Genomic DNA, 27409 nt, shown 5'->3' with positions numbered 1-27409 from the left:
CTGGTTGTGTGTAGACGGCATGGACCGTGAGGACTCATTTCCAGACCAGTCGTGTCCTTTGGGGAACCACAGCGGCCCGGACACAAGCTCCCACTGGGAGGGCATGTGTAGCAGCGCCAGCGCCTGCTCTCAGTCCAGTGACGATGAGATGAAGCCCCTGGGACATAGCAAAGCAGAGCTGTACCCCTCTGTGGACGACACCGATGACTACCCCCCTGCTGTGATCAGCCTGCTGCCTCCCAGTGGACCCTCAGCCGGCATGGGGCCGCCCCTGGACCGAGGAAGTCACCAATACACAGGTAAAGAGAGACTGAGATATAGATACACAGTATTACGCATGAACTACTAAGATCAGTGGACTGTAATATGTTATAACCTGCATCAAAGCATTCCCACAGGCATATCTGCTCTTTCATCCCAGCTGCAGCCCCCATCAACATGCCAGGCCCAGGGGTGTATGGGTATTGGCCTGACCGGAGGACCAGTCAGTTGTCAGATCCCCAGCGGCGCTGCTCCTCAGTCAGGGGCACATACCACTCTCCTCCCTGTGCAGAGAACAGGCCCAATGACCTGGAGTCCAGAGTGGAGCTGCTACAGTCCCAGCTCCACAGGTATAGAGGAGATGAGAGAAGAGAGGAAAAGTGAGGAGAGGAGAGAAGAGGAGGGGAAAAGGGATAACAGGAAAGGAGAGGAGGGGAAAGGGATGACAAGAAAGGAGATGAGGGGTAACGGGATGACAGGAAAGGAGAGGAGGGGTAAAGGGATGACAGGAAAGGAAAGGAGGGGAAAAGGGATGACAGGAAAGGAGAGGAGGGGAAAAGGGATGACAGGAAAGGAGAGGAGGGGAGGGGAAAGGGATGACAGGAAAGGAGAGGAGGGGAGGGGAAAAGGGATGACAGGAAAGGAGAGGAAAAGTGACGAGGGCACAGCAAAGGGGATCTTTAGAAAGGAACTGTGAGGAGAGGAGAGGAGAGGAGAGGAGAGGAGAGGAGAGGAGAGGAGAAGAGAGGAGAGGAGAGGAGAGGAGAGGAGAGGAGAGGAGAGGAGAGGAGAGGAGAGGAGAGGAGAGGAGAGGAGAGGAGAGGAGAGGAGAGGATTTACAGACAGGTAAAGGAAGATAATAATTGGAGAAGAAGCCAAAATAAATAATGGAGGAAGACCAAGAAATTATTGAGAGAGATCACAGAGGAAGAAATGATTGAGAGAGATCACAGAGGAAGAAATTATTGACTTTATTCATCTATTCCTCTCCCACCCTGCCTCCATCCTTGGCCCTGCCCAGACTGGAGACTCGGATGACTGCAGACATCCACGTGATCCTGCAGCTGCTCCAAAGGCAGATAACCCCAGTGCCCCCGGCCTACAGCACTGTGTTGCCCAGCCCTCACCCTGCTCACCCCACCACCCTGTACAGCACAGCAGCCCCCACCATCCACACTGTCCCCTCCATGCCCCCAATCAAGATTGACAGCATGCCTTCGCCACTGCAGGTGGGTACTGGTATAGTGTACAGATAGTACAGTATATATCAGTTTTTGCTTGCTACAATGCTCTGTCCTCGAAGAGCTAAATGATATTGTGAAACAGTGGGCTGATAAAATGAGTGAGAGCGAGGTATTGGTATTAAAGGTTGTCCAGTATACTGAGTTACTGAATCGCTTTTGTGCTTCACCTCTCTACCCCCTGTTTCTTTCTTTGCAGAGCCCGGACTCAGAGAAGCACAAGTCCAAGGACTCCCTGTCCAGTGGGATCCACCTCACGGTGGCCTCTGATGACACCATGTCCATGTCCCCTGAGACAGAGCCCCTTCCAGGGTCCTCCATGGGCTTCAGCCTCCCCCATGTCTCCTGCCAAACCCTGGGGCCCTCTGGACTGCTGTGTGGCAGCCTGCGTTTCCCCTCCCTCCCTGACAACCTGGAGACCTCCACAGAGGGGCAGGAGATTCAGAGGCACATTTCTGACCCCATCCTGCCAGGCAGCTAAAACCCTCTGACCTTTAACCTTAAACCTGATCATCCCTCACTCCTAGCACCCCCTGCACCACCACAGGAGGACAATCATATGTTGGCAGAGTCACTTCTCTAATCGTCAAATCTCTCATTCCTCCTCTCCAATCCCCACCCAACCCCCTAACCTGTACCATGCTGCTGATCAACGTGGGTTGCCTTCCACATAGCTGAGAGGAGGTTCTATGGAGGGCCCCCTCTCACTGACTCACAGTGCCCGGGGCTGGGGCACCTCTGGTCCTGTGTGACAAACAACCTCTCCTCTCTATCAGGGTCTAGGGCATTATTGAGAGGGAGTTTAGGATTTCTGCAACCCAGACCCCACAAAGCCTGGGGGCCTGGCACTGCCTATGGAGATCTGATATGAAACTGGGCTGACTAGAAGCACACGTACACACACGTCACACGGACACTAACAATAACCCCAAGCCCCCTTTTCCCTGGATCTCAAAGCTGTAGTATTGTCATTCCTCTCTCCTTTTCCTTTTGTTAAGTGATGGTCCTTTTATGCCATGGTCCTTTTTGTTGGGAGATAAGAATTTGGCCAAAAATACATATAACTGTGTGTACTGTATGTTTACACTGTAGAGGAACTGCACATTCAGGCTCAGTGCTGTTTATAGGTTGAACTGAAACGTATTTTTATAGTATCATGAGGATCTTACCGTCAATCTGGAAACCTAATAGTTATGAACGCACACATGTATTTCTTTCACACTATTGCTATGTTGGTGTAACATATTATCAACAGATGATATAAAGAGATGGTATAAATGCCATCTAAATACTGTTTATGTCTGTATGGTAGGAATGACTACTGTAAAAGTGGCCATTTTGAATACAGTAATTCTACTCTCATGTTCTACCAATCATATGACTTAATGGAAAGCAATATTTGTTAACATGAAGTGACATGTCTCATTATTGAGTCAACATTGTCAGGGGTCATGAGAACAGATAATTGACATGGGAAAAAAGCAGACAGTTTTCTCATCTCTTTTATGCTCTAGTTATGTAGCACTTGTGAAGCATTATAAACACCTTTCATGTATACAGCCATTACTGCTTTGCTTGGGTCATCATGTTTGTGTATGTCTATATATCTGTTCTGTTTCACAGGACTGTTGTTACACCAAGGATGCATCATCTCTTTTTCAGGTGTGTGTGTGTGTGTGTGTGTGTGTGTGTGTGTGTGTGTGTGTGTGTGTGTGTGTGTGTGTGTGTGTGTGTGTGTGTGCAATGTTTGTTGACTATGTTTGAGTAAGTGACATGGTCACATATTTAACATCACCCTTCTGAAAGGCCGGGATTCAATCTGATTCTACAAGACAATGTTCCTGCTTTTGAAGAGACCACATTAACAGTAAACACTGCATATGTCGGCTCAATCGGAAATTACGTTCAAGTGGTGCATTGTCCAAATCTGAAATCAGATTGAATCCTGGCCCAAATGTGTGTAATGACTCAAGGTGCCAAAGTTAGTGGATGTTTGATGCCCACCTGGGAGGAAGTGATGTGGATGGAATCTGCCAATCAAGTGATGTCACTGGGATAGTGTCATTTTCCCAGAATCCCAGTTTCAAGATGTTTTTGAGTTTCAGGAGAATGTAACTCTGTTTTTTAAGCCTTTCTTGTTCTGTAAAGGTTTCTTGAAGCACAAAATCATAATTCTTATTCATCTTTTTTAGATTAAAGATTATTTATAACAAATAATACAGAAACCTCAACTACTGACAAATTGTTTATTTTTGGTTGAGGGCTTGGACTTAAGTGGTTTGCACCATTTACTATTCTTCAGTTAGGCTTACTTTTGTGGAATTCATAGACATTAACTTATAAACCATATTTTAAAACCAGGGATTCATTCAGTTCGGCCATGTTAAAGGCCCAGTTCATCCCAAAGGTGTTTGATGGGGTTGAGGTCAGGGCTCTGTGTAGGCTAGTCAAATTCTTCTTCCACACGATCTCGACAAACCATTTCTGTATGGACCTCGCTGTATGCATGGGGGCCTTCCCCAAACTGTTGCCACAATGTTGGAAGCACAGAATCTTCTAGAATGTCATTGTATGCTGAAGAGTTATGATTTCCCTTCACTGGAACTAAAGGGCCTGGCCCGAACCATGAAAAATAGCCCCAGACCATTATTCCTCCTCCACCAAACTTTACAGTTGGCACTATGCATTAGGGCAGGTAGCATTCTCCTGGCATCCACCAAACCCAATTTATCCGTTGGACTGATGCGTTTCTACTGCTTCAGAGTCCAATGGCAGCAGGCTTTACATCACTCTAGCCGGCGCTCGGCGCATGATGATCTTAGGCTGTTGTGCGGCTGCCTGGCCACAGAAACCTATTTCATGAAGCTCCCGACTAAAAGTTATTGTGCTGACGTTGCTTCCAGAGGCAGTTTGGAACTCGGTAGTGAGTGTTGCAACCGAGGACAGATGATTTTCACCACTTGGCGGTCTCTTTGAGCTTGGGGAGCCGTTGTTGCTACTAGACGTTTCCACTTCACAATAACAGCATTACAGTTGACCGGGGTAGCTCTAGCAGGGCAGAAATCTGACAAACTGAGCTCTTCAGTAAGGCCATTTTACTGCCAATGTTTGTCTATGGAGATCGCATGGTTGTCTGCTAGATCTTATACTCCTGTCAGTAGCGGGTGTAGCTGAAATAGCCGAATACACTAATACTGAAATTGTGAAAATTACAAGTGAGAAATGTTGGTTTGGCCTGCCTGGTGAGTTTTGGCCTGCCTGGTGACATCACCAGGAAGTAAATTAGTTAATTGACCAATAAGAGCGTCCCCAACCTCTGCCCATAACGGCTAGTTTTCAGCAGGTTGACATTTGTCATGAATCTTGCCCTGGAGGCAGAACTGAGCTATTTCTGCGAAATGGGCCAGTTGCAAAGTCAAAATTGGTTATATCGTAAATTAATTTAAACTAAATTATATTTTTGGTCTTAATTTAAGGTTAGGCATTAGGGTTAGCAGTGTGGTTAAGGTTAGGTTTAATATGAGACGTTATGACTATGTGGCTGTCAGCAGCGAGTCACAACTCTGTAGAACTGCCTCCAGTGCAACATATATGACAATAAATGCCAACCAGTTTTCCCCTACTTAACAGAAATAGCTCTTTTTGACCATTTTAATTGAAAATAATCACTAAGGTAATTCACTGTTACCCAGAAATGATTTAATGTTGAGATCAAAACAGCTGTATTGGCCCTTTAAGAACACTGCAGAGAGAAATGTAACATTAGGAGCTGACAGAACTTCCCTCTCACTGCAATACATTGCCATTTGCACATTGAAGTGACGTTATGCCCACTTAAATAAACCATGACATCCTGACCTATCAGTGTGTATTCAGTGATGCAAATAACACTGATAACTACAAAAACACATGAAGGAATATTTATTAGAGCAAATTTGGTAATACAAACTTTTATGAAAAAAGCTACTACATGTAGATTTGCCTTATCAATATCTTGGTTCATATATTTAAGAATGTACATTTCCCCTTGTACAAACATGCAAAAAGGGGGTTGACCTTCGAGTACAGAGAACAATAAAAAGATAGGGAGAGCGAGATGAGAAAAAGGTTTCACTCTCCTTCAGTACTAGGCTAAGTAAACGTATTTGTTTCACACAGTCTTGAATAGGAACTGCAGTTGTTCCAAGCAACTCTACTCAAAATGAAGAAAACATTATGAAGCTTGTTTTTGGTAGGTTCTGGTCTAGTCCAAAGGGGCTGATGGCAAAGTATCCAAACTGTGAGACATGCAACTGTGTGTTGAACACAGGAGGCTGCTGAGGGGAGGACAGCTCACAATAATGGCTGGAACGAAGCAAATGGCATGGCATCAAACACCTGGAAACCATGTGTTATATGTATTTGATACCATTCCACCCTTTCCGCTCCAGTCGTTAGAACGAGCCTGTTCTAAAGTACCACCAACTTCCTGTGGTATTGAACCATAACACTTCAGTCACTTCACTATATGTCAGATTATCACAGTATAATCATGGAAGTGATCTGGTACCAGCAAACCATTAAAAAAAAAACACTTTAAATAATTATGAGGCCTTTAAATTAGCCTTATGGTTTCAAATTCAGAAGTCTACAACTGGATTCAAACCCATTCAGAAAGACACCCAGATGATCCTAAATGACATTTTCTGACAGTGAGTGTCATTTTAAATCCAGTTTCCTGACCCTAAATATGTCGTTATGTCATATAGCAAGCTAAAACAACAGGTTATACACACTCAAGAGGCAGTCTACAGTTGGAACTGCACTGTTTCACTCCATAATGAATTGACCATCTAGAATTGTTGAACCCACTGATGCATTTTGGCGCTGTACAGACACTGATGATTACCAAAACAATAAATAAAGACGACAACATACTCCTTTTGACACAGGGATTAGTTCTATCAAAAACAGAGTAAACCAGGACATTGTGGAGTGGGACAAAGTTCTCACCGCCTCCCATACGTACATCAATCAGCCAGGACAGAGTAGTGGTTTGAGGCAGTCCTGCAAGATTTACTTCCACTCAAAAAAACATGTCCAAGTTCTGAATCCACACATTGTCCTCATCCTCCACATCCACACCTGAGGTGAAGGTTGGCTTTAGACCCGCAGGATCTCTAGGCAGTTGTTGTAGCCGATGGCGATCCAGTCAGGCTGGGTGGAGGCCCACTGGACATTGTTGATCTCCCCCTCGGCTGTGTAGGCCAGAATAGGGTCCTCGATGGCCCTGGGCATCTGCTGGATGTCCCATATCAGCGCCTGGTGGTCGTCGGCTGAGGAAAGACATTATTATTACGCTGAAGGGAGAAGGTGAGAAGACTTAGAATGGGGTCTAAGGAAAGGTGAACTGGTGAAGAAGCTGTTTGTGCCTTACCTGCAGTGCAGATGTGACAGGAGGAGTGGGGAGCCCAGGCGATGCCGTTGACACAGGCCCGGTGGTTGTTGAGGCGGGCCACCGGCGTGCAGGGAACACGCACGTCCAGAATCACAACCTGAGACACACAGCACAGGAGAGAGATAACACAGATGGGAATAAGGAGAGGGAGCAACAAAGAAAGAATGGACAATACCAAACTGAAAGAGGAATGAGACAGTAAAATAGACTGACCTCCATGCCGTCCATAGCCATGGTGGCCAGGTAGTTGGGGTCCTGTTTGTTCCAGCAGAGGCGCAGTAGGGGGTGGTGCTGGGGATCTTCATAGATGATGGTGCTGTGTTCTAGGTGCCGCAGGTCAAACATGCGTACTGAGCCGTCCGCTCCGACCGACGCAAACATGTCCCGACCACCGCCTGCGCGGCTGAATGCGATGTCATACACCTACAGACACAGAGAACACCACCAACATACAGAGTTATTACACTGATGTACCCACGGACACACATTCAGACTTCATGATCTCAGGACCAGGGGTTGGAACCAAAATTATTTCCCAATCGTTCTGTTCTGAACAGAACCCCTATTTGTTTTGTTCCAGTGGTCCGACCAGCATAATAAAATTCTGAACTGGTTGGAACACCAAAAAAGTAACGGTTCATATTGCTCCTTTTGGTAAAATGTTTAGGCTGGGGGGATAGGAGGGACGCCATGTGCGACTGACGTGTTTTCCGTTTGCTCCCGTGGTATTCTTAAAGTTTATGTGAATTTTGCAGCAAAACCGTATTTATTTTCAAATATTAATTTGGTGATCCCTTTCCGTAAAAACCAAGACTACTTTGCTTCCAAATGTCAGCATGTCGACCAAACATAAGGCCAAAAGCATGACTTTGAGAAAACCCGGCCTACAAGACCCGCTCTCATCACCGCCCTCTCCTGAGTCTGAGGGCCCGAGGACGCACACTTTACCCGGGGGTGCGGCTTGGCCTGGCGGTGCTGAAATGAACATTCGAGGCCATCAAACTACTACGCTCTGAGATAGTTGAAATGAAAACAAAGATGGTTGCTACGATTGAGGCCAGAATACAGGAGGTTTCTGATACTTTAAAAGCAGATTTAACCATCCTGCGGAACGAGACTGTGCCAGCAATCACATTACTCAAAACAACAACTGCATCACACACTACAACGATTGCAGCACTGGAGACCTCCGCTACTAATGTCTCCGACTTAACTACATCCCTGGAGGCTGAAGTTAAACGCCTAGCTGCGGATTTGAAAAAGGTGAAGGAGAGCTGTGTGAGTTTAGAGGGATTCTCTCGCCGCAATAATCTGAGACTTGTATCGGTCCCAGAGTCAGCGGAAATGCATCGCGCCACAGATTTCGTTTCAGGGCTGCTGAAGGATGTTCTTGCTTTAGATGAAAAGCCCCTGATTGATCGAGCCCACCGGTCGCTGCGCCCAAAGCCCCGGGATGGGGAGAGGCCCCGTGAAATAATTCTTCGAGTGCACTTTATTCATGAGAAGATGGAGATCCTCCGACGAGCCCGCAATACCACTCTGAGCTTTCAAGGACAGAGCTTCTCCATCTACCAGGACTACTCCCCCACTGTTTCCAGGCAGCGCGCAGCTTTCAACACGGCCAAACTAGTACTTCGGGACCATCCAAGTGTGAAGTATGGACTGGGATTCCAGGCCCGTTTATGGATATCTCATGAGGGTAAAGACTACACATTTGAATCTCCGGATGAGGTTATGGCTCACATTCAACGTCACATCAAGAAGTCTTGAACATGCTCACAGTTAAGCAACTGTTGCTTGCGAACTGTGGATAGTAAGTAACCCACCTGTGGTACAATTACGTTTAGATATAACAGGCTAGTCTTGTATAGTTGGCGAAACTATTCAGGCTTATTTGATGTGATCTAATGTTTTGATCATCTAGTGTGCGTGCCTTACAAGCATTCAGTCATTTTAATTAAATTGTATTAAGGTTTTACTTATTAACTCCTGTGTTTCTAGGCTGTCTCGCGCACCTATTTAGTTTGTTTACACTGTCTCAGTGACTCAAAATATTTTTGGTTATTTGTTTACGGCATCCGTTTGCATTGACCCAGTAAACAGTAAATGTCTCCCGAGGCTACACGGTTTTTGGGGTCTCACTTTAATTTTAAAAGTTTTGAGCGTCATTTATGCCCAGCAAACGTTCAACGTTGCGCACACGTAGTTTTTTGGTATTGGTTGTAAAGCTGTCTCAGCGTCAACTAGACTACTATTATAATTACTATTATTTTTGATTGTCTTACTACGATTTCCTTACTTCAAATTTGATTTTTGGCTGAGAGCCTTTATACATTTTATTTATTTTCTCTCTCAATGCCTGTTATAAGACTGGGAATATAATTATAATTATCTACAAGTGGTGCTTTTGTCATTCCGTTTGCACAAGGGATTCGCCTTTTTTTTATTTGAAAAAAATATATACAAATCTTTCTTTTTGCTGCTTGATCCACTAACAAAACGCGACTTTAAAGAGCGGGACTGTGGGTTTAGGTTTAAGACCGCACTCTCACAGACATACTGTGCGAAGAGAACATGTTCTATTTAGGCTTGTACCTCGTTTGGGGAGGTATTGTCTGGGATGGGGGGGGGCAGGTTGAATTGTTCAGTTCTAATGTCATTCTGTCTTTTTAGGTTTTTTTTCTGTACTTTTTCCAAACATTTACCATCGTACATTATTACTCTGAGTAGTTATTCTGGGGGCTTTGGGCGCTCATTGCTTTTCCATTCTATGCTCTAATGACAGGGTTGAATAACGGGAATGCCCAGAGGGGCCGAAATAATGCGATCAAGTACATTTCATGGAACACCAAAGGGGTTAATAACCCGGTGAAGCGTAAGAGGGTGTTGACACACTTAAAGGGTTTGAATGCAAATATTGCATTTCTACAAGAGACTCACTTGAGGACTGATGACCATTTTAGGATGCGTAAGGACTGGGTTGGTCAAGTGTTCCACTCAAACTTTCATAGTAAATCAAGTGCTCCTGCTATTCTGGTTGATAAAGCTACTCCCTTTGTAGCTTCTGAGGTTATTGCTGATCCTAAGGGACGATACATTATAGTAACCGGTGAACTGTTTTCTACCCCTCTTGTTTTGGCTAGTGTTTATGCTCCCAATTGGGATGACACAAGTTTCATTTCTGTCTGCTATTCCCAATTTAGATTCTCATTTGTTGATTTTAGGGGGGGGGATTTCAACTGTAAAATGTCCCCAGTTCTTGACAAGTCCTCACAAACAAATACAGGCCCATCTAAATGTGCCCTACTTATTCAATCCTTTCTTCAGAAATATGCTATGTTTGAGGTCTGGCGTTTCCTACAGATAGACAGTATTCCTTTTATTCTCATGTTCATCAAACATACTCCCGGATTGATTACTTCTTTTTGACAAAAAACTTCTGCCTAACCTTCGGCAGTGTACTTACGAGAGTATTGTTATCTCTGACCATTCACCATTAGTGCTTGAACTAGTTTCCCCAGTGACCTCCTATGTGTTATCAATGGCGTCTCAACCCCATTTTACTCTCAGATAAGGAGTTTGTCAATTTCATTTCTTCTGAAATCACCTTATTCCTAGAAACTAATTCAACACCGGGTATGTCCTGCTCTACCATATGGGAGTCTCTCAAAACATACCTACGTGGCCAAATTATTTCTTATACAGCCAACCAAACCAGAGTTCGCTCCCAGTGACTTCGGGACCTGAGCGAGTCCATAGCCACATTGGATGAGAAGTATGCTACGGATCCTTCCTCTGATCTGCATAAAGAGCGCCAACTACTCCAATCTGAATTTGATGAGCTTTCTACCAGGCAAGCTGAACAGTTACTCTTGCGAGCTCGATACAAAGTCTATGAACAAGGCCAGTAAACTCCTTGCGCATCAGATCCGTAAATCTGAGGCCTCACGTTTAATCCCACAAATAAGGACCCCATCTGGTGCCACCACAGTTATACATAAAGAGATCAATGATCAATTTAAACAATTTTACTCTGCGCTATACACCTCTGAATACCCTCAAGACCCTTTGCTGATTGACTCCTTCTTTAATGGCTTGAATATGCCTTCAATTGATAGACTCCCATGACTGTCTAGAAGAAGAATTTATGCTTGAGGAGATTGCAACAGCAGTGTCCGCAATGAAAAGTGGTAAATCACCGGGTCCGGACGGTTTTCCAACCGAATTATACAGGACGTTTTCTGGTCTGCTTTGCCCATTCTTGTCTCGACTATTTGCAGAGTGCCTTAATACTTCAAAGCTACCGCCTAGTCTTTATCAGGCTTCAATTTCATTACTACTAAAGAAAAACAAAGACCCCCTGGAATGTGGATCCTATCGCCCAATCTCGCTTTTAAACTGTGATTACAAAATCCTAGCTAAGCTTTTAGCCATCCATATGGAAGGCTTGCTGTACCAAGTAATACACTCTGACCAGACTGGCTTTGTGAGAAATAGGCATTTATTTTTCAATATTAGGCGCCTTATGAATATACTGTACTCCCCAGCGTCGAAGGACCCGGAGGTGGTGGTCTCACTTGATGCCGAAAAAGCGTTTGACCGCTTTGAGTGGGATTACCTAACAGCTGCCCTTTATAGATTTGGCTTTGGCCCCAAATTCATTGCGTGGATAAAGATTCTTTATTTTTCCCCCATGGCTTCGGTACGGACGAATAACTTGTCCTCTGACTATTTTCCCTTGCACCGCGGATCCAGACAGGGTTGTCCACTCTCCCCCTTGTTGTTTGCTTTGGCAATCGAGCCTCTCGCCATTGCACTACGCTCTAATGATGCCATTCAAGGTATAATCAGGGCGGGCTGGGAGCAGAAAGTCACGCTATATGCTGACGACCTCCTTTTGTTTATCTCCAACCCCGATACCTCATTGCCACGTGGCTTCTGTTCTTAAAAAGTTTGGATCAATCTCAGGGTACAAGCTGAATATAGGCAAGAGTGAGCTTTTTCCGGTAAACAAGGCTGCTTTAAAGTGCTATTTTACAAGTTCTCAGTTTAGGATTGTCCGGGATCAATTCACCTACTTGGGAGTTAACGTCTTCGATATAGGGGGTGCTCTTTTAATTTTTGGATGAAAAACGTTCCCGTTTTAAACAAGATATTTTGTCACGAAGAGATGCTCGACTATGCATATAATTGACAGCTTTGGAAAGAAAACTCTGACGTTTCCAAAACTGCAAAAATATTGTCTGTGAGTGCCACAGAACTGATGTTACAGGCGAAACCCAGATAAAAATCCAACCAGGAAGTGCCCCATTTTTTTAAAGACCTGCATGCCAATAACTCCTTATATGGCTGTGGAGGAGCTAGGAGTCAGCTTACGTTTTCCACGTTTTCCAAGGTGTCTGCAGCATTGTGACGGATTTGTAGGCATATCATTGGAAGATTGACCATAAGAGACTACATCTACCAGGTGGTCGCTTGGTGTCCTCTGTCGCAATTATTGCGTAATCTCCAGCTGCAGTATTTTTCTGTTTGCCTTTGATGAGAAACCGACTGCCAGGAATGATTTTTCATCTAATAGAATTGTGAAAAACACCTTGAGGATTGATTCTAAACAATGTTTGCCATGTTTCTGTCGATATTATGGAGCTAATTTGGAAAAAAGTTTGGCGTTGTGTTGACTGCATTTTCGTTATTTTTTCTTAGCCAAACGTGATGAACAAAACGGAGCTATAACATTTGCTCTCTAACAGAGTCTCGTCATTGAAAACATCCGAAGTTCTTCAAAGGTAAATGATTTTATTTGAATGCTTTTCTTGTTTTTGTGAAAATGCCTGCTGAATGCTAGGCTTAATGCTATGCTATCATTACTCTTACACAAATGCTTGTGTAGCTTTGGTTAAAGCATATTTTGAAAATCTGAGATGACAGTGTTGTTAACAAAAGGCTAAGCTTGTGTTTCAATATATTTATTTCATTTCATTTGTGATTTTCATGAATAGGAAACGTTGCGTTATGGTAATGAGCTTGAGGCTACGATTACGCTCCCGGATACGGGATTGCTCGACGCTAGAGGTTAAAGTGACAAGGAAATATTCAAATTTGTTTCAGGAAAACTTTTTTGCTCTAGCAGACAGCTTGAAACAATCTTTTACTTTTTGGAATTCGCTACCCCTTTCTCTTATCGGAAGGATTAATGTCATTAAAATGAATGTGTTGCCCAAATGTTTATATTTATTTCAATGTTTACCCATTTACCCATTACCCAAAATCTTTTTTTATTTCACTGGATCAAACATTTATGCATTTTATTTGGGATGGCAAGGTACCACGGATTGGTAGAAAACATTTACAGAAGCCTAGGTCATTGGGGGGTTTAGCTCTACCAAATTTTCAGACATACCACTGGGCTGCAAATTTCAGAGCCGTTCTGTACTGGCTGCAGACTGATTCTACTGGCCCTAGACCACTCTGGGTCCAGGTGGAGTCTGAATCGTGTAAACCTGCAGCACTTTCCTCTGTGTTGTGCTCGTCTCTCCCAGTGTCCCTAGGCAAAAGGTGTGTCAACCCAATTGTAAAGCAGTCTCTTAAAATTTGGAATCAGTTCCGTTTAGCCTTTAGCCTCCGAGGCTTTTCTCTATCAGGCCCAATCAATCAGAACATTTTATTTCCTCCATCTTTGAATGATGGGGCTTTTGGCATTTGGCACTCACTAGGCCTCTCCTCGCTAGCCCAATTATTCTTTGATGATACATTTGCCTCTTTCTCAGCTGCAGGAAAAGTTCAATCTCCCCCAATCCCACTTTTTCCGCTATCTCCAGACTAGAAACTTTGTCAGAGCTAACACACCTGGATTTCCCAATAGGCCTGCGAATACAGCTATAGAGAGCATCTTGGAGCTGAACAAGCTTCCTAGGGGTGCAATTTCAGATGTATATGCAATCATTCATGACTTACAGAACCCTTCTTTGGTGCCTTTAAAGACTCGATGGGAAAAGGATTTGGTGGAGGAACTTGGGGAAGACGCCTGGGAATCTGTGCTGCACAGGGTGCACCCGTCCTCTTTTAGCACTAGACACAGCCTCATTCAATTCAGGGTGGTTCACCGTATCCACTGGTCGGGGGCCAAACTTGGAAGAATATTCTCTGATTTTGATCCTACCTGTGTCAGATGTAAAGTGGAACCAGCCACACTGTTGCATATGTTTTGGGGCTGTCATAAACTGTCGGGTTTCTGGGAATTAATATTTAAAATGTTTCTCCGATATATATGACACTGTTATAGATCCGTCTCCCCTTACAGCCCTTTTTGGAGTACTGCCCATGGGTACCCCCCTATCAAGAATCCAGTCGGACACTGTTGCTTATACAACTCTTTTAGCTAGACAGCTAATACTACAGAACTGGAAGATGGCAGCTCCCCCATCTTATAAATATTGGGTGAGAGATGTGTTGTGCTCTCTGAAACTAGAAAAAATTCAATTAAATTCACGTGGGTACCCCCAACTGTTTAATGAGGCTTGGGCTCCATTACGGTCTTACTTTAAACAGTCCATCCTCTGATGGCATTCCAATTAAAACTAAAATAAGTCTGTATTTGACCCCCCTGTGACTTAAGGGTTGGAGGAGCTTCTCTCTGTGTTTTTGCTGGGGGGGGGGGCATTAAGGTCCATGTGCTTATTGATTGTGATCCGCGGATGCCTTGTTCATCTTACCCGGGAAGAGACTGAAGTGTGAGCTTGTTTTTCCCAGTTATTTTTACATTTTGTTCACGCCTACATGAATAATTATTTAATTAATTAATTAATTAATTTTAAAGCATTGTAAACTTTATTTTTGGTCCAGTGGATGGTCGGTCTGTGGCCATGACTGTCTGTGAGTGGTTGCATTTCTCCACCCTTATCCCTTGACTGTTTACAGGAACAATGGTGAGGTGTTTGCTCTGTCCCTGTACTATAGATTGCCCTTTAACCTCTGTAGCCTTCTGCCTGGTGTGTTTAACTTGTCTAAAGTATGGTATCTTTAAAGCTATTTTTTTATTTGTTTTTTATTTGTATTTTTTTTCTAGTTGAGTATATTATTTATATTGCTTTGTCTTGTCTGTGTGTGTGTCTGTGTGTGTGAAACTTAATAAACAGAGTTAAAAAAAAAAAAAAAAATGTTTAGGCTGTAAAATAAACCGTATTCACATTTAGCTCATTCATTTGCTTCATAAATTAGTTCGGGTGGAGCAGCTTGCCGTGTATGTGCAAGCTATTTGTTTACATGTTTAATTGGCCATTTAAGTGCAGGCGCTGGATAAGACAATTTCATGGGTGAGGAGAGAGAGAGAGGGGTGGACATGGAGGGGGCTTGGTTTGAAGCGCTAAACATCACGAGAATTGGGATGCGTTTAGGCTATTACTAGAATACCTTTAGAGGCGTAACTTCACTGAATGACATAATTAGACATTAGAAATATTTTTTGAACAAAAAAATAACATTATTAAATCGGTTCTCAAGATTTGGAATGAAGGATTCTGTTACGAAACACTAGAGACCAGTTTCGTTCCCAATTCCGTTCCTCAAAAAATGTCATTATTTTCCGGTTTTCGGTTCTGCTCCCTGAACAGGTTCTAGCCCCTGCTCACAACAACTAGACTTTACTTACTCATTCATACACTGCAAACTAAACTTCAAGGCAAGGCTTATATTCCCCCTCAGCCCTCACACACCTCTTTGTCATGAGCAATGAGCTGGGTCTTGACGTGGCCGGATACGAGGTTGACTCTGCCCAGCACTTGGCCAGTCTCCAACCCCCAGATAGTACAGGTGGTGTCAATGCTGGAGGTGCCTGTAATGGACAGATCAGAACCAGGATTAAAAGCAGACACTCACCAAACAAGACATACTGTAAAACTTCAACATTTATTTGCATTAATCACTCTACACAACCAGCGCTCATTTGAGACAGGCTTCTTTTATACCCAGGCATCTATTTCCATTATGCCACAGCTCAATAGAATGTTGAAAAGACTACCAGTATGACCTGTATAAACATTATAACAAATGCATAGCAGATCAGACCTGCAAAGGCTGCCTATCACACACCCCCCATTTCACGCTTTAGCACCATTCATTTGATGCTGTGTTTTATTTTTGGTGGCGCCATGGCTTGTAACATTGACAGAATGTAATGCACGACTGTGGGAATATCAGAGCTGTGTCCATGGTAACAGTTGTAAACAATTAATTTAGACCCAGCATTTATTTTATGAAATATGTGACGATGCCCAGATTTTAAAAGTGACAGGCAGCTATTTGAGATTGTATTTAAACTGTTATATGCTACTTACTCTGACACACGTTGTAGACACTGACAGCAAACCAATAGACTATATGCTAGAGCTGGGCAATATAGGCAAACATCCATGTCACAATAAATGGACTAAATTATCACGATAACTTGAATGACAAGTTTATAACATTAATGTGCACTACAGTTATTTTTTTAGATTACTCTTAAATCTACTACTTTGAATGTTGTAGCTATCAATTGTTGTATTAACAATCACCCATATTAGCAAACTTCTCATTTGAAACTTCACATTTACTGTAATGAACGAGATCAGCAAAATGTCCATGATATTTGGTCGGTGTCAATCGTTTTCGGTTTATAGTCCCAGCTCTACTATATGCATATGCCCCATCTCTTACCCAGTAAATTAGGATCCACTTCATTCCAGTCAAACGAGGTGAGTGGGGCACAGAAGTCAGAGTTCTTGTTGTTATTCAGTAAGCATTCCAAACGCGTCTCTGTTTCACTGACCTAAGGGGTAAGATTTAACAAGCCATGAGATGCTATACAACAACGTAGAAAATAGTCCCCCCTGGGCAAGTAACTGAGCTAGAGTGCAACTCCAGATGCTGCAAAAGGGACACAATAGTTAGAAGAGGGTGCAGGCCAGGGAGCGCCCAACATATGACATCTATTATGTTTATGAATGATTTAGTATCAAGGAGGCTGTGGGTGCATGCATACCCTCCAGATGCGCAGGTAGTCCCCGCTAGTGGCAAGCAGGTCTGGGTAAACACCCTTGCTGTCAGGGATCCACATGATCTTGGTGGTGGGGTAGGGGTGGTCAAAGGTGTTCCTGCAGATGAACTCTGAACTCTCCTCCTCCAGACCCACAATCTGCACCTGAAGAGAAACAAGAATTAAATCAGAAACCGCTCTTGATATAGTTGTGGCCAAAAGTTTTCAGAAAAACAAATTAATTTTCAAAGTCTGCTGCCTCAGTTTGTATGATGGCAATTTGCATATACTCCAGAATGTTATGAAGAGTGATCAAATGAATTGCAATTAATTGCTAAGTCCCTCTTTGCCATGCAAATGAACTGAATCCCCCAAAAACATTTCCACTGCATTTCAGCCCTGCCACAAAAGGACCAACTGACATGTCAGTGATTCTCTTGTTAACACAGGTGTGAGTGTTGACGAGGACACGGCTGGAGATCCCTCTGTCATGCTGATTGAGTTTGAATAACAGACTGGAAGCTTCAAAAGGAGGGTGGTGCTTGGAATCATTGTTCTTCCTCTGTCAACCATGGTTACCTGCAAGGAAACACGTGCCGTCATCATTGCTTTGCACAAAAAGGGCTTCACAGGCAAGGATATTGCTGCTAGTAAGATTGCATCTAAATCAACCATTTATCGGATCATCAATAACTTCAAGGAGAGCGGTTCAATTGTTGTGAAGAAGGCTTCAGGGCGCCCAAGAAAGTTCAGCAAGCACCAGGACCTTCTCCTAAAGTTGATTCAGATGTGGGATCGGGGCACCACCAGTACAGAGCTTGCTCAGGAATGGCAGCAGGCAGGTGTGAGTGCATCTGCACGCACAGTGAGGTGAAGACTTTTGGAGGATGGCCTGGTGTCAAGAAGGGCAGCAAAGAAGCCACTTCTCTCCAGGAAAAACATCAGACTGATATTCTGCAAATTTCTACAGGGATTGGACTGCTGGGGACTGGGGTAAAGTCATTTTCTCTGATGAATCCCCTTTCGGATTGTTTGGGGCATCCGGAAAAAAGCTTGTCCGGAGAAGACAAGGTGAGCGCTACCATCCGTCCTGTGTCATGCCAACAGTAAAGCATCCTGAGACCATTCATGTGTGGGGTTGCTTCTCAGCCAAGGAAGTGGGCTCACTCACAATTTTGCCTAAGAACACAGCCATAAATAAAGAATGGTACCAACACATCCCCCGAGAGCAACTTCTCCCAACCATCCAGTAACAGTTTGGTGACGAACAATGCCTTTTCAGCATGATGGAGCACCTTGCCATAAGGCAAAAGTGATAACTAAGTGGCTCGGGGAACAAAACATTGATATTTTGGGTCCATGGCCAGGAAACTCCCCAGACCTTAATCCCTTTGAGAACTTGTGGTCAATCCTCAAGAGGCGGGTGGACTAACAAAAACCCACAAAACCTGACAAACTCCAAGCATTGACTATGCAAGAATGTGCTGCCATCAGTCAGGATGTGGCCCAGAAGTTAATTGACACCATGCCAGGGCGGATTGCAGAGGTCTTGAAAAAGAAGGGTCAACACTGCAAATATTGACTCTCTGCATCAACTTCATGTAATTGTCAATAAAAGCCTTTGACACTTATGAAATGCTTGTAATTATACTTCAGTATTCCATAGTAACATCTGACAAAAATATCTAAAGACACTGAAGCAGCAAACTTTGTGGAAATTAATGTGTCATTCTCAACTTTTGGCCAGGACTACTATATAACAAGGAACAAATTACTTAGAGCTTAAACACACTTCATACTGTTTTTATTCACTTTTTGGTCATGTTCATTCTTTGTGGGTGAACTCTTATAACATAGAAGCGAAAGTCTGTTCTGGGTGGCCCACATCACAGCATTGTGTGATTTACGGTGGTCCCAACTAATTAGTTCTGAATCTACACTGGGACTGGTTAACAAAAATATACAGTTCATCTTCTCACTCACCTTATTGTTATATTCTTCAACGAAACTTCCAAGGGCCAGGCGAAAGCGTTTGTCGGGACGAACGCTCCAGTTCATTGCATACACCGTCCATGGCGCTTCGTATTTGTAGATCTCTTTTCGCTTACCGTGGAGCGACATAGCTCAATAAACGAGCTCTATAAACGAGCTCTTATAGCAAATCCTTACCTATATAAAGAAAAACAACTGTTTCCTTGGAACAAAATATACCCCACGGCTCGTTAGACTTTCCGAATTGAAAATTTGAACAGTTCAAATGACAAAGGCTGCCAAACGTCAGCTAGCTAGCAAACAGTCGTTAGTTATGGATACTACACTAGCCCAGTTAACGCCATTAGCTAGCTAGTAGCGCGTTGTACCGCGTGATAGCTATCACTGTCGGACAACGAAGGCGACGTTAAAGCTTAAACGAAGCTTCGAGATACACATTAGCTTACGGACAATAGTCTGAATTTGCTATTCGCTCGATTTTGATGATCCGGGTAAGTGAGCCTGCTTTTCGAATTGAGTCCCCTGCTAGCTTTGACCCGACTCCGACTTCAACAACACTGCTGCTGTAACCACAAAGAGGGATGGGGGATCACTCTCCTCCCATCGAAGAAAATGTCGGCGGTGTGACGCTTGCTAGCTCATAGACTACAATCAACCCATTTAAGTGTGGAAATCATCATAGCAATCACACCATTCTGAAAATATGCAAAGATGTTATTTTTTTACTATTTTAACAGCGTAACAGGGGTGGTGGACTATGTTTGGGGATTGTGTCTAGAAGGGATATAGTTTAAGTCACAATTAACTTTTCGTAACAGGTTAGGATAACTTGCTCAGCAGGTGAGGTAAATATATATATATTCGTCAATTTGATAAACTCTATACAACTGGGAAACTACTTTTGAACAGTCACGCAACTCGGAATTCCAAGTCTGGAACTCTGGCATCTTTCTAGCGCTCCGACTTTCTGACCCGAAGATCACTGGAGTTATTATTTCACCTCGTTTTTTCCCCGAGTTCCCAGTTGTCTTGAAAGCACCATAAACTGATTATCCAATAGAAACCCCTAATCACACTTGTAGGCGGTGTCATGGCGAGGTTGGTAGGCTAGCTAAACGTCAACGGGTAACGTCTCGGCCGAACTGCGCATGTGCACACTGTCAACTCAAAGACACTTCTTCGCTATAACGTTGTTTTTAACGAACATGAAAAAGTGTCAGTTTGTCACTTTCACAAGGTTGGAGTAATAACATATTTAACTACTTACAATATTGGCTTGAATCTAGGCTGTGTCTTTAGATTTCGAGAAAATCAACAAGGAAGAAAATTTGACTTCTCAAACCCCGGCCTGGTCTGTTTCGCAAGCGGTCCAGGAAGTATCGCGAGGTTTTTTTTTTTTTTTTTAGAAACTCTGGTAGAATCTACTGTCAAGGGGACTGTATTGAACAGTTAAGCGAACGACGACCTCAGCGTTTTCTAAAGGAACGTATTTTAACACTCCATAGGTATTCATTCAGCAAACGTTATATGTGTTGTTTTGCTTTAGTTTGATTCAACTTGATAAATCCGGCTATTGTTATATTGTCATCCACTTATTAGCTATAGCGTGGCAATAACTTGGTTGGTGACGTTAGCTAGCTTGCTCGGTTAGAATGAGAAGAGATGGGGTGGGACACGTTGGCTAATCAGTCAGTTATCTAGCTTGCTAGACTAACGTTAGTTAGTTAACCAGATTTTGTGAACTGTGTTGCATATTTGCTAGCTCTTTGTAATCTTAGCCATCTGAAATGTTCTATGATTTCAGCTAGCCACTCCAAGTCAAGCTAGCTAGCTAACAGTCAGAGAGTGGATTTGGCTAACAGCAGACAGCTAACTTTTAGTTAGCTCACCTGAATGCGAAGCAAGATTTGTAGCTGTGGTTTGTTAAACTGGTAGTTATCTAGCATAATCGGACTACAGTGTCTAGAATGATGATGATGTGTAAATAAAGAAAGCAACGCGAGCCATATATTTTTAGAATATTGATGACTTGTGAATGATAGGGTCACTGGGTCATTACCAATAACCACAGTCCATGTCCAGTCCTATTGATGAATAGATTCTATGGCGTTCAGACTGACACCTTTTTGATTTACGTAATTTGACAGTGTCCAGACCTAGCTACCACTCTCTTGGATGTTGACCTTTTCAGTGGGAGTGGATGTAAGAGGCATGAAATTATAGATATGTGTTGTAAAAAAACAAGTTACTATCCTGGGCATGTAACTAAATCAACTCACAGTAATGCAGATATTTGTTGGAAACATCTTTGTGCCAGCCATCCTGTGTGAGACTGACTGAGGCATTCTGTCTAGTGCTGGTTTGACCTGTCACCTCCAAACCCACCTGGTTTGACCTTTCCCTCATCTTCCTCCTGCTCTTCTCCTCCCACCTGCCCTCTCATTTTCCGGCCTGTGCTGGCACAGCTTCAACCATGAGGAGTGTGTACCTCTTGCTGCCCACACTGCTACTTCTCCTGGCACTGCCCGTCTCCAGGGGACGCTACAACGATGACTTTGACGACGGGGAAGACCTGGCAGACTTTGCAGATGACAATGACTTTGCTGAGTTTGAGGATGTGAGCGAGGACACTGCGGCCGAGCCAGAGACGGCCCCTCCACCCCGTGGGGCCCCCCCTGCTCAGCCTGCTGAGGACGATGAGGACGAGGCCACAGTGGAGCTGGAGGAAGACGGACAGGAGGACGGCTTTGAGGATTCCGATACACAGGTTAGGGGCTGCTGTGGCCTGGTAGCTTGCATATGACCAGGGACAACTTAGTTGGCACACTATCCCATGCACTGTGTTTTTGGTTTGTGCCAGAACTAATCAATATTTATTTTTGTATTGCTGTAGGATCAAGACATGTACAGCAAGTACGATCCAGACGAGTTTGATGGCATGGAGAAGCCCAGCCAGTCCCTTAAAGACCCTCTGATCATCCACACAGTAAGTTCACTGTTAACACCATACTAGTGACCATTAGGAAGCCATTGATTACAGACCTATTTCTTAAACTGTACTCTGACAACCAAGAAGAAAATCCCTCTTAAATGTGAGTGCCAAGATCAAACATCCTTAATGTTGTGCTTGTCAAGGTGATGAGTCTGTCCGTCTTCCCCTTCCAGGTGCCGGCCCACCTTCAGAACAGCTGGGAGAGCTACTACATGGAAATTCTAATGGTGACGGGCCTGCTGGCCTATATCATGAACTACATCATCGGCAAGAACAAGAACAGCCGTCTGGCCACAGCCTGGTTCAACTCCCACCGAGAGCTCCTGGAGAGCAACTTTGCCTTGGTGGGTGACGATGGCACCAGTAAGGATGCAGTGAGCACCGGGAAGCTGAACCAGGAGAATGAGCACATCTACAACCTGTGGTGCTCAGGTCGAGTCTGTTGTGAGGGCATGCTCATCCAGCTTAAGGTATTCACAGTGTGTGTGAGTAAGATAGAGATAGTGTTTGTGTGAGAACTAGCTGCTGTTTCAATGTTTTCTCTGGTCTGTTCCAGTTTGTGAAGAGGCAGGACCTGCTGAATGTACTGGCCAGGATGATGAGGCCAGTCTGTGATCAAGTGGTGGGTACATATGATGCCTGCATACATGTACATCACCAGTCACATTGTCACTCACCTCAGCGCTTACAAATACTTTCCTAAAGGTAGACCTTTTCTGTTGTCTGACTTGCTGTATATTTCTGTCTCTTTTTCTTTGTAGCAAATCAAAGTTACTCTGAATGATGAGGACATGGATACGTTTGTGTTTGCTGTGGGCACCAAAAAGGCCATGGCCCGGATGCAAAAGGAGATGCAGGACTTGGTGAGGGGCGGGCCAACATCACTGTACATTCATTCAGCCTTCCAGACACTATTAACCATCTATAAGCCTCAGGCTGCGTGGGTGTATGTATTGACCCGTCTTTGTTTGTGTGTCTGTCTGTCCCCAGAGTGAGTTCTGCAGTGACAAGCCCAAGTCAGGGGCAAAGTACGGCCTTCCTGAGCTCCTGGCCATCCTGACAGAGATGGGTGAGGTCACGGATGGTGTGATGGACAGCAAGGTGAGCAAGGGAGGGGACCTCTGTTGTGGCCTACTCACTACAGTGGGGACTTTGTCACTAGGCTATTGCAGAGTGGTCTCTTATTGTTTGTAGTGGGAGAATTTGACTTGAAGAGTACAGTGTGCTACAATTTGACAGACCCCTTGTTTTTCTTTCATTCACCCTTCCACTGTCTTTGTCTTTCAGATGGTTCATTATATCACCAACCATGCTGACAAGATTGAGTCCATCCATTTCTCTGACCAATTTTCTGGTACAAAAGTTGTGCAAGAGTAAGTGTGCCTGCAAGCAAGTCAGTTTTTCCACAACATATTAACTATATCACAACAATGTCCTTACTCCACCCCTACCTCTGGTCTTGTATTAAATCCTCTTATGAAATGATGTAGTTGTTTCTGTTACCTGAAGCTTCCTTCTCAACCCTGTTGTGTTTCAGGGATGGGCAGCCCTTAAAACTGCCTGAGACCAAGAAGACGCTGCTGTTTACATTTAATGGTGAGCCAATTGTCTTCACTTGAAATGCTTTCCAACACTTGGCATGCAGCCGATTCACCATATTTGATACGTAGTGACTGAATGAAATGTTAACAAATGTTTTCCTGTGTTTGTGCATGTAGTGCCTGGCATGGGGAACACATCTCCCAAAGACATGGACACTCTGCTACCCCTGATGAACATGGTCATCTACAGCATCGACAAGGTCAAGAAGCTCCGCCTCAACAGAGAGGTGAGAATGGCAGGATAATTACACTAGTCTCCTAGTACACCCTCATTCTGGCCTATTGGCAGACTTTAATTATTATTTATTTTTTATCTACAGTCTGCCTTTCATCCATCACTGCATCTCCTTGCTCCCCCTCTTTCTCTCTGTATCTGTCCTCCAGGGAAAACAGAAGGCGGATAAGAACCGTGCCCGTGTGGAGGAGAACTTCCTGAAGCAGACCCACAATCAGCGCCAGGAGGCTGCTCAGACCCGACGGGAGGAGAAGAAGAGGGCTGAGAAGGAGAGGATCATGAGTGAGGAGGATCCTGAGAGACAGCGCCGCCTGGAGGTCAGCTCCACCACAGCCCACCAGCAGAATAACACACTGTAACATTACACATTGGAACACAGCACACTGTTCATCTTGGCCTTCTTTGTACCTCTTGCTCTAACTGTCTATGGTGTTTCCCCCTTTTCCAGGAGGCTGCTCAACGTCGTGATCAGAAGAAGATTGAGAAGAAGCAGATGAAGATGAAGCAGATCAAAGTCAAAGCCATGTGAGGACAGACAGCTACAGGGATTCAATCACACAGCTCAGACGGTTTCCACTGCTTCCATCCATCTCTCTCACTTCAGCGCCCAGTTCTGGCTCACAGGCTCACACAGACATTCCCTTCTCCATGGGTGTGTCAAGCTTAGCTGTTTCTGTTCTCATGGAAACACTTTGTCCAATCAGAGTGGTGTTTTCCTTGGCTGTGAGTGAGCTGCTAGTGACAAGCGAGAGGGACAGAGGAGTTTTGCATATCAAGTCTGTCACCATGACAACCCGTGCAAGTTTTTTTCCTTCTGTTTTGACTTTCTCCTGCATAGGTTTTCATTGCTCTTTTCAAAGCAAGTCGGCTCAATGAGCCTATTAATCAAATCGACAGGGATTGGGGGTTGCACCTCTTGATGGAAAATAAAATGCTCATATTTTAAAAGGAATGAAGGCATGTGAGGCCTGTTTGAGTTATTAAGTTAACACTGTGGATCCTACAAGACGAGATCCAAAGTATCCAATTTTAATTTATATCTACAGTGGGGAGAACAAGTATTTGATACACTGCCGATTTTGCAGGTTTTCCTACTTACAAAGCATGTAGAGGTCTGTAATTTTTATCATAGGTACACTTCAACTGTGAGAGACGGAATCTAAAAAATCCAGAAAATCACATTGTATGATTTTTAAGTAATTAATTTGCATTTTATTGCATGATATAAGTATTTGATCACCTACCAACCAGTAAGAATTCGGGCTCTCACAGACCTGTTAGTTTTTCTTTAAGAAGCCCTCCTGTTCTCCACTCATTACCTGTATTAACTGCACCTGTTTGAACTCGTTACCTGTATAAAAGACACCTGTCCACACACTCAATCAAACAGACTCCAACCTCTCCACAATGGCCAAGACCAGAGAGCTGTGTAAGGACATCAGGGATAAAATTGTAGACCTGCACAAGGCTGGGATGGGCTACAGGACAATAGGCAAGCAGCTTGGTGAGAAGGCAACAACTGTTGGAGCAATTATTAGAAAATGGGAGAAGTTCAAGATGACGGTCAATCACCCTCGGTCTGGGGCTCCATGCAAGATCTCACCTCGTTGGGCATCAATGATCATGAGGAAGGTGAGGGATCAGCCCAGAACTACACGGCAGGACCTGATCAATGACCTGAAGAGAGCTGGGACCACAGTCTCAAAGAAAACCATTAGTAACACACTACGCCGTCATGGATTAAAATCCTGCAGCACACGCAAGGTCCCCCCTGCTCAAGCCAGCGCATGTCCAGGCCCGTCTGAAGTTTGCCAATGACCATCCGAATGATCCAGAGGAGGAATGGGAGAAGGTCATGTGGTCTGATGAGGCAAAAATAGAGCTTTTTGGTCTAAACTCCACTCGCTGTGTTTGGAGGAAGAAGAAGGATGAGTACAACCCCAAGAACACCATCTCAACCATGAAGCATGGAGGTGGAAACATCATTCTTTGGGGATGCTTTTCTGCAAAGGGGACAGGACGACTGCACCGTATTGAGGGGAGGATGGATGGGGTCATGTATTGCGAGATCTTGGCCAACAACCTCCTTCCCTCAGTAAGAGCATTGAAGATGGGTCGTGGCTGGGTCTTCCAGCATGACAACAACCCGAAACACACAGCCAGGGCAACTAAGGAGTGGCTCCGTAAGAAGCATCTCAATGTCCTGGAGTGGCCTAGCCAGTCTCCAGACCTAAACCCAATAGAAAATCTTTGGAGGGAGCTGAAAGTCCGTATTGCCCAGCGACAGTCGGCCAAAATCCCTGCTGCAGTGTGTGCAAACCTGGTCAAGAACTACAGGAAACGTATGATCTCTGTAATGGCAAACAAAGGTTTCTGTACCAAATATCAAGTTCTACTTTTCTGATGTATCAAAAACGCATATGTCATGCAATAAAATGCAAATGAATTACTTAAAAATCATAATGTAATTTTCTGGATTTTTGTTTTAGATTCCGTCTCTCACAGTTGAAGTGTACCTATGATAAAAATGACAGACCTTTACATGCTTTGTAAGTAGGAAAACCTGCAAAATCGGCAGTATATCAAATACTTGTTCTCCCCACTGCAAGTGACAGTCCTTACAAGTTATGTCTGTATGGTGAATTTCTAAGCAAACAATAAAATGCACTGGAAGTTATTGAACAATCTAATTTCTGTCTTTTTTTTTTTATTGAAGAGTTGTGTCTTGAGGGTAGGTGATTATAAATGGACCAATGGGACGGTAAGTCTAGCGCTAAATTTGACCCAAAGATTGAGTCCGCAGAGAGATTGTCTAGACTACTGGGTTCAAACTAAGCTGTCCTGGTGGGCTTAATATCAACTCCCTTGTCTCCTATACTGTACAGTAGCCTTTTTTGGAAACCACCATTTCTGCCAGCATGTTGATTCTTATTGGGGAGTAAGTATTGTAATTTTTATGACCTAGTACTGTAGTTTAACAAAAACCAGCATTGGACAGTATGTGTTACCAATTCAGAGAGCTGAATGGCAGCATCTGATGCCAACTGATAATGTACTGTACTCCATCTTGGCCAGGAAGGGTTCCTTGATGTTGTCATTGAGGTGAGCGAAGGTCACATCCTTGAGGGGAATGGGGCCCACGTCAAACTCATCCAGCTTTGTGAACAAGAGACAGAAATTAGAGATGGCAGTTCCTATGAGGTCGAGGGTCCCGCAAATCTGGAATAATGACTGAAGTCAAAGGCCCATGTGGCAATACAGGACGTGTTCAACAACCCCACTCCGACATAAAAGTCATGTAAAAACAATACCAACCATCAAACTGAAATGCACCACATCACACAGTCCTTTCGGAAAGTATTCAGACCCCTTGACTTTTTCCACATTTTGTAACGTTACAGCCTTATTCTAAAATGCATTAAATAAATAAATCCTCATCAATCTACACACTGAATGACAGAGTGAAAACAGGTTTATAGAAATGTTGACAAATGTACTAACAAAATTATTCAGACCCTTTGCTATGAGACTCGAAATTTAGCTCAGGTGCATCCTGTTTCCATTGATCATCCTTGAGATGTTTCTACAACTTGATTGGAGTCCACCTGTGGTAAATGCACATGAGAAGGACCTTGGTC

The 27409-nt window shown here is 44.0% G+C and overlaps 3 protein-coding genes across 4 annotated transcripts in view; 2 read left to right on the top strand and 1 right to left on the bottom strand.

Annotated features, from left to right (window-relative positions):
• The window catches only part of kcnh2 (potassium voltage-gated channel, subfamily H (eag-related), member 2), a gene marked incomplete at its 3' end in the record, with an annotated part of 41203 nt that extends 39445 nt beyond the window's left edge, over positions 1-1758 (top strand). The window contains 4 exon segments of the mRNA NM_001124676.1: positions 15-299; positions 422-611; positions 1283-1490; positions 1702-1758. Coding sequence (NP_001118148.1) covers positions 15-299; positions 422-611; positions 1283-1490; positions 1702-1758 — 740 coding nt within the window.
• Positions 1759-5408: 3650 nt separating this feature from the next.
• LOC110486684 (DDB1- and CUL4-associated factor 7) lies at positions 5409-19494 on the bottom strand. 2 transcript variants are annotated; one of them, XM_090196973.1, is made up of 7 exons: positions 18935-19494; positions 16958-17530; positions 16633-16744; positions 15651-15769; positions 7153-7362; positions 6919-7036; positions 5409-6817 (listed from the first exon to the last, which is right to left on the bottom strand). In XM_090196973.1, exons 2-7 carry the CDS (start codon positions 17030-17032, stop codon positions 6645-6647), a joined length of 807 nt encoding a protein of 268 aa, XP_090053099.1. In that variant the 5' UTR covers positions 17033-17530; positions 18935-19494; the 3' UTR covers positions 5409-6644. The 2 variants fall into 2 exon arrangements, with proteins under 2 accessions (XP_090053099.1, XP_021414128.1); XM_021558453.3 differs by having other exon boundaries at positions 16958-17116.
• A 544-nt stretch (positions 19495-20038) lies between these two features.
• On the top strand, positions 20039-26448 carry LOC110486683 (PAT complex subunit CCDC47). Its single transcript, XM_021558452.3, has 12 exons — positions 20039-20448; positions 21409-21710; positions 21837-21929; positions 22109-22405; positions 22492-22557; positions 22697-22798; positions 22926-23036; positions 23223-23308; positions 23473-23531; positions 23654-23763; positions 23921-24088; positions 24220-26448. The coding sequence occupies exons 2-12, from the start codon at positions 21417-21419 to the stop codon at positions 24298-24300; spliced, it is 1467 nt and encodes a 488-aa protein (XP_021414127.1). The 5' UTR covers positions 20039-20448; positions 21409-21416; the 3' UTR covers positions 24301-26448.
• The last annotated feature ends 961 nt before the right edge of the window (positions 26449-27409 follow it).

This window comes from Oncorhynchus mykiss, chromosome 13 (assembly GCF_057628025.1).
Source record: "Oncorhynchus mykiss isolate SJ-2025 chromosome 13, ASM5762802v1, whole genome shotgun sequence".
Taxonomy (NCBI): domain Eukaryota; kingdom Metazoa; phylum Chordata; class Actinopteri; order Salmoniformes; family Salmonidae; genus Oncorhynchus; species Oncorhynchus mykiss.
Note: the sequence above shows the minus strand (reverse complement) of the source record. Positions and strands in the feature narration are given on the sequence as shown.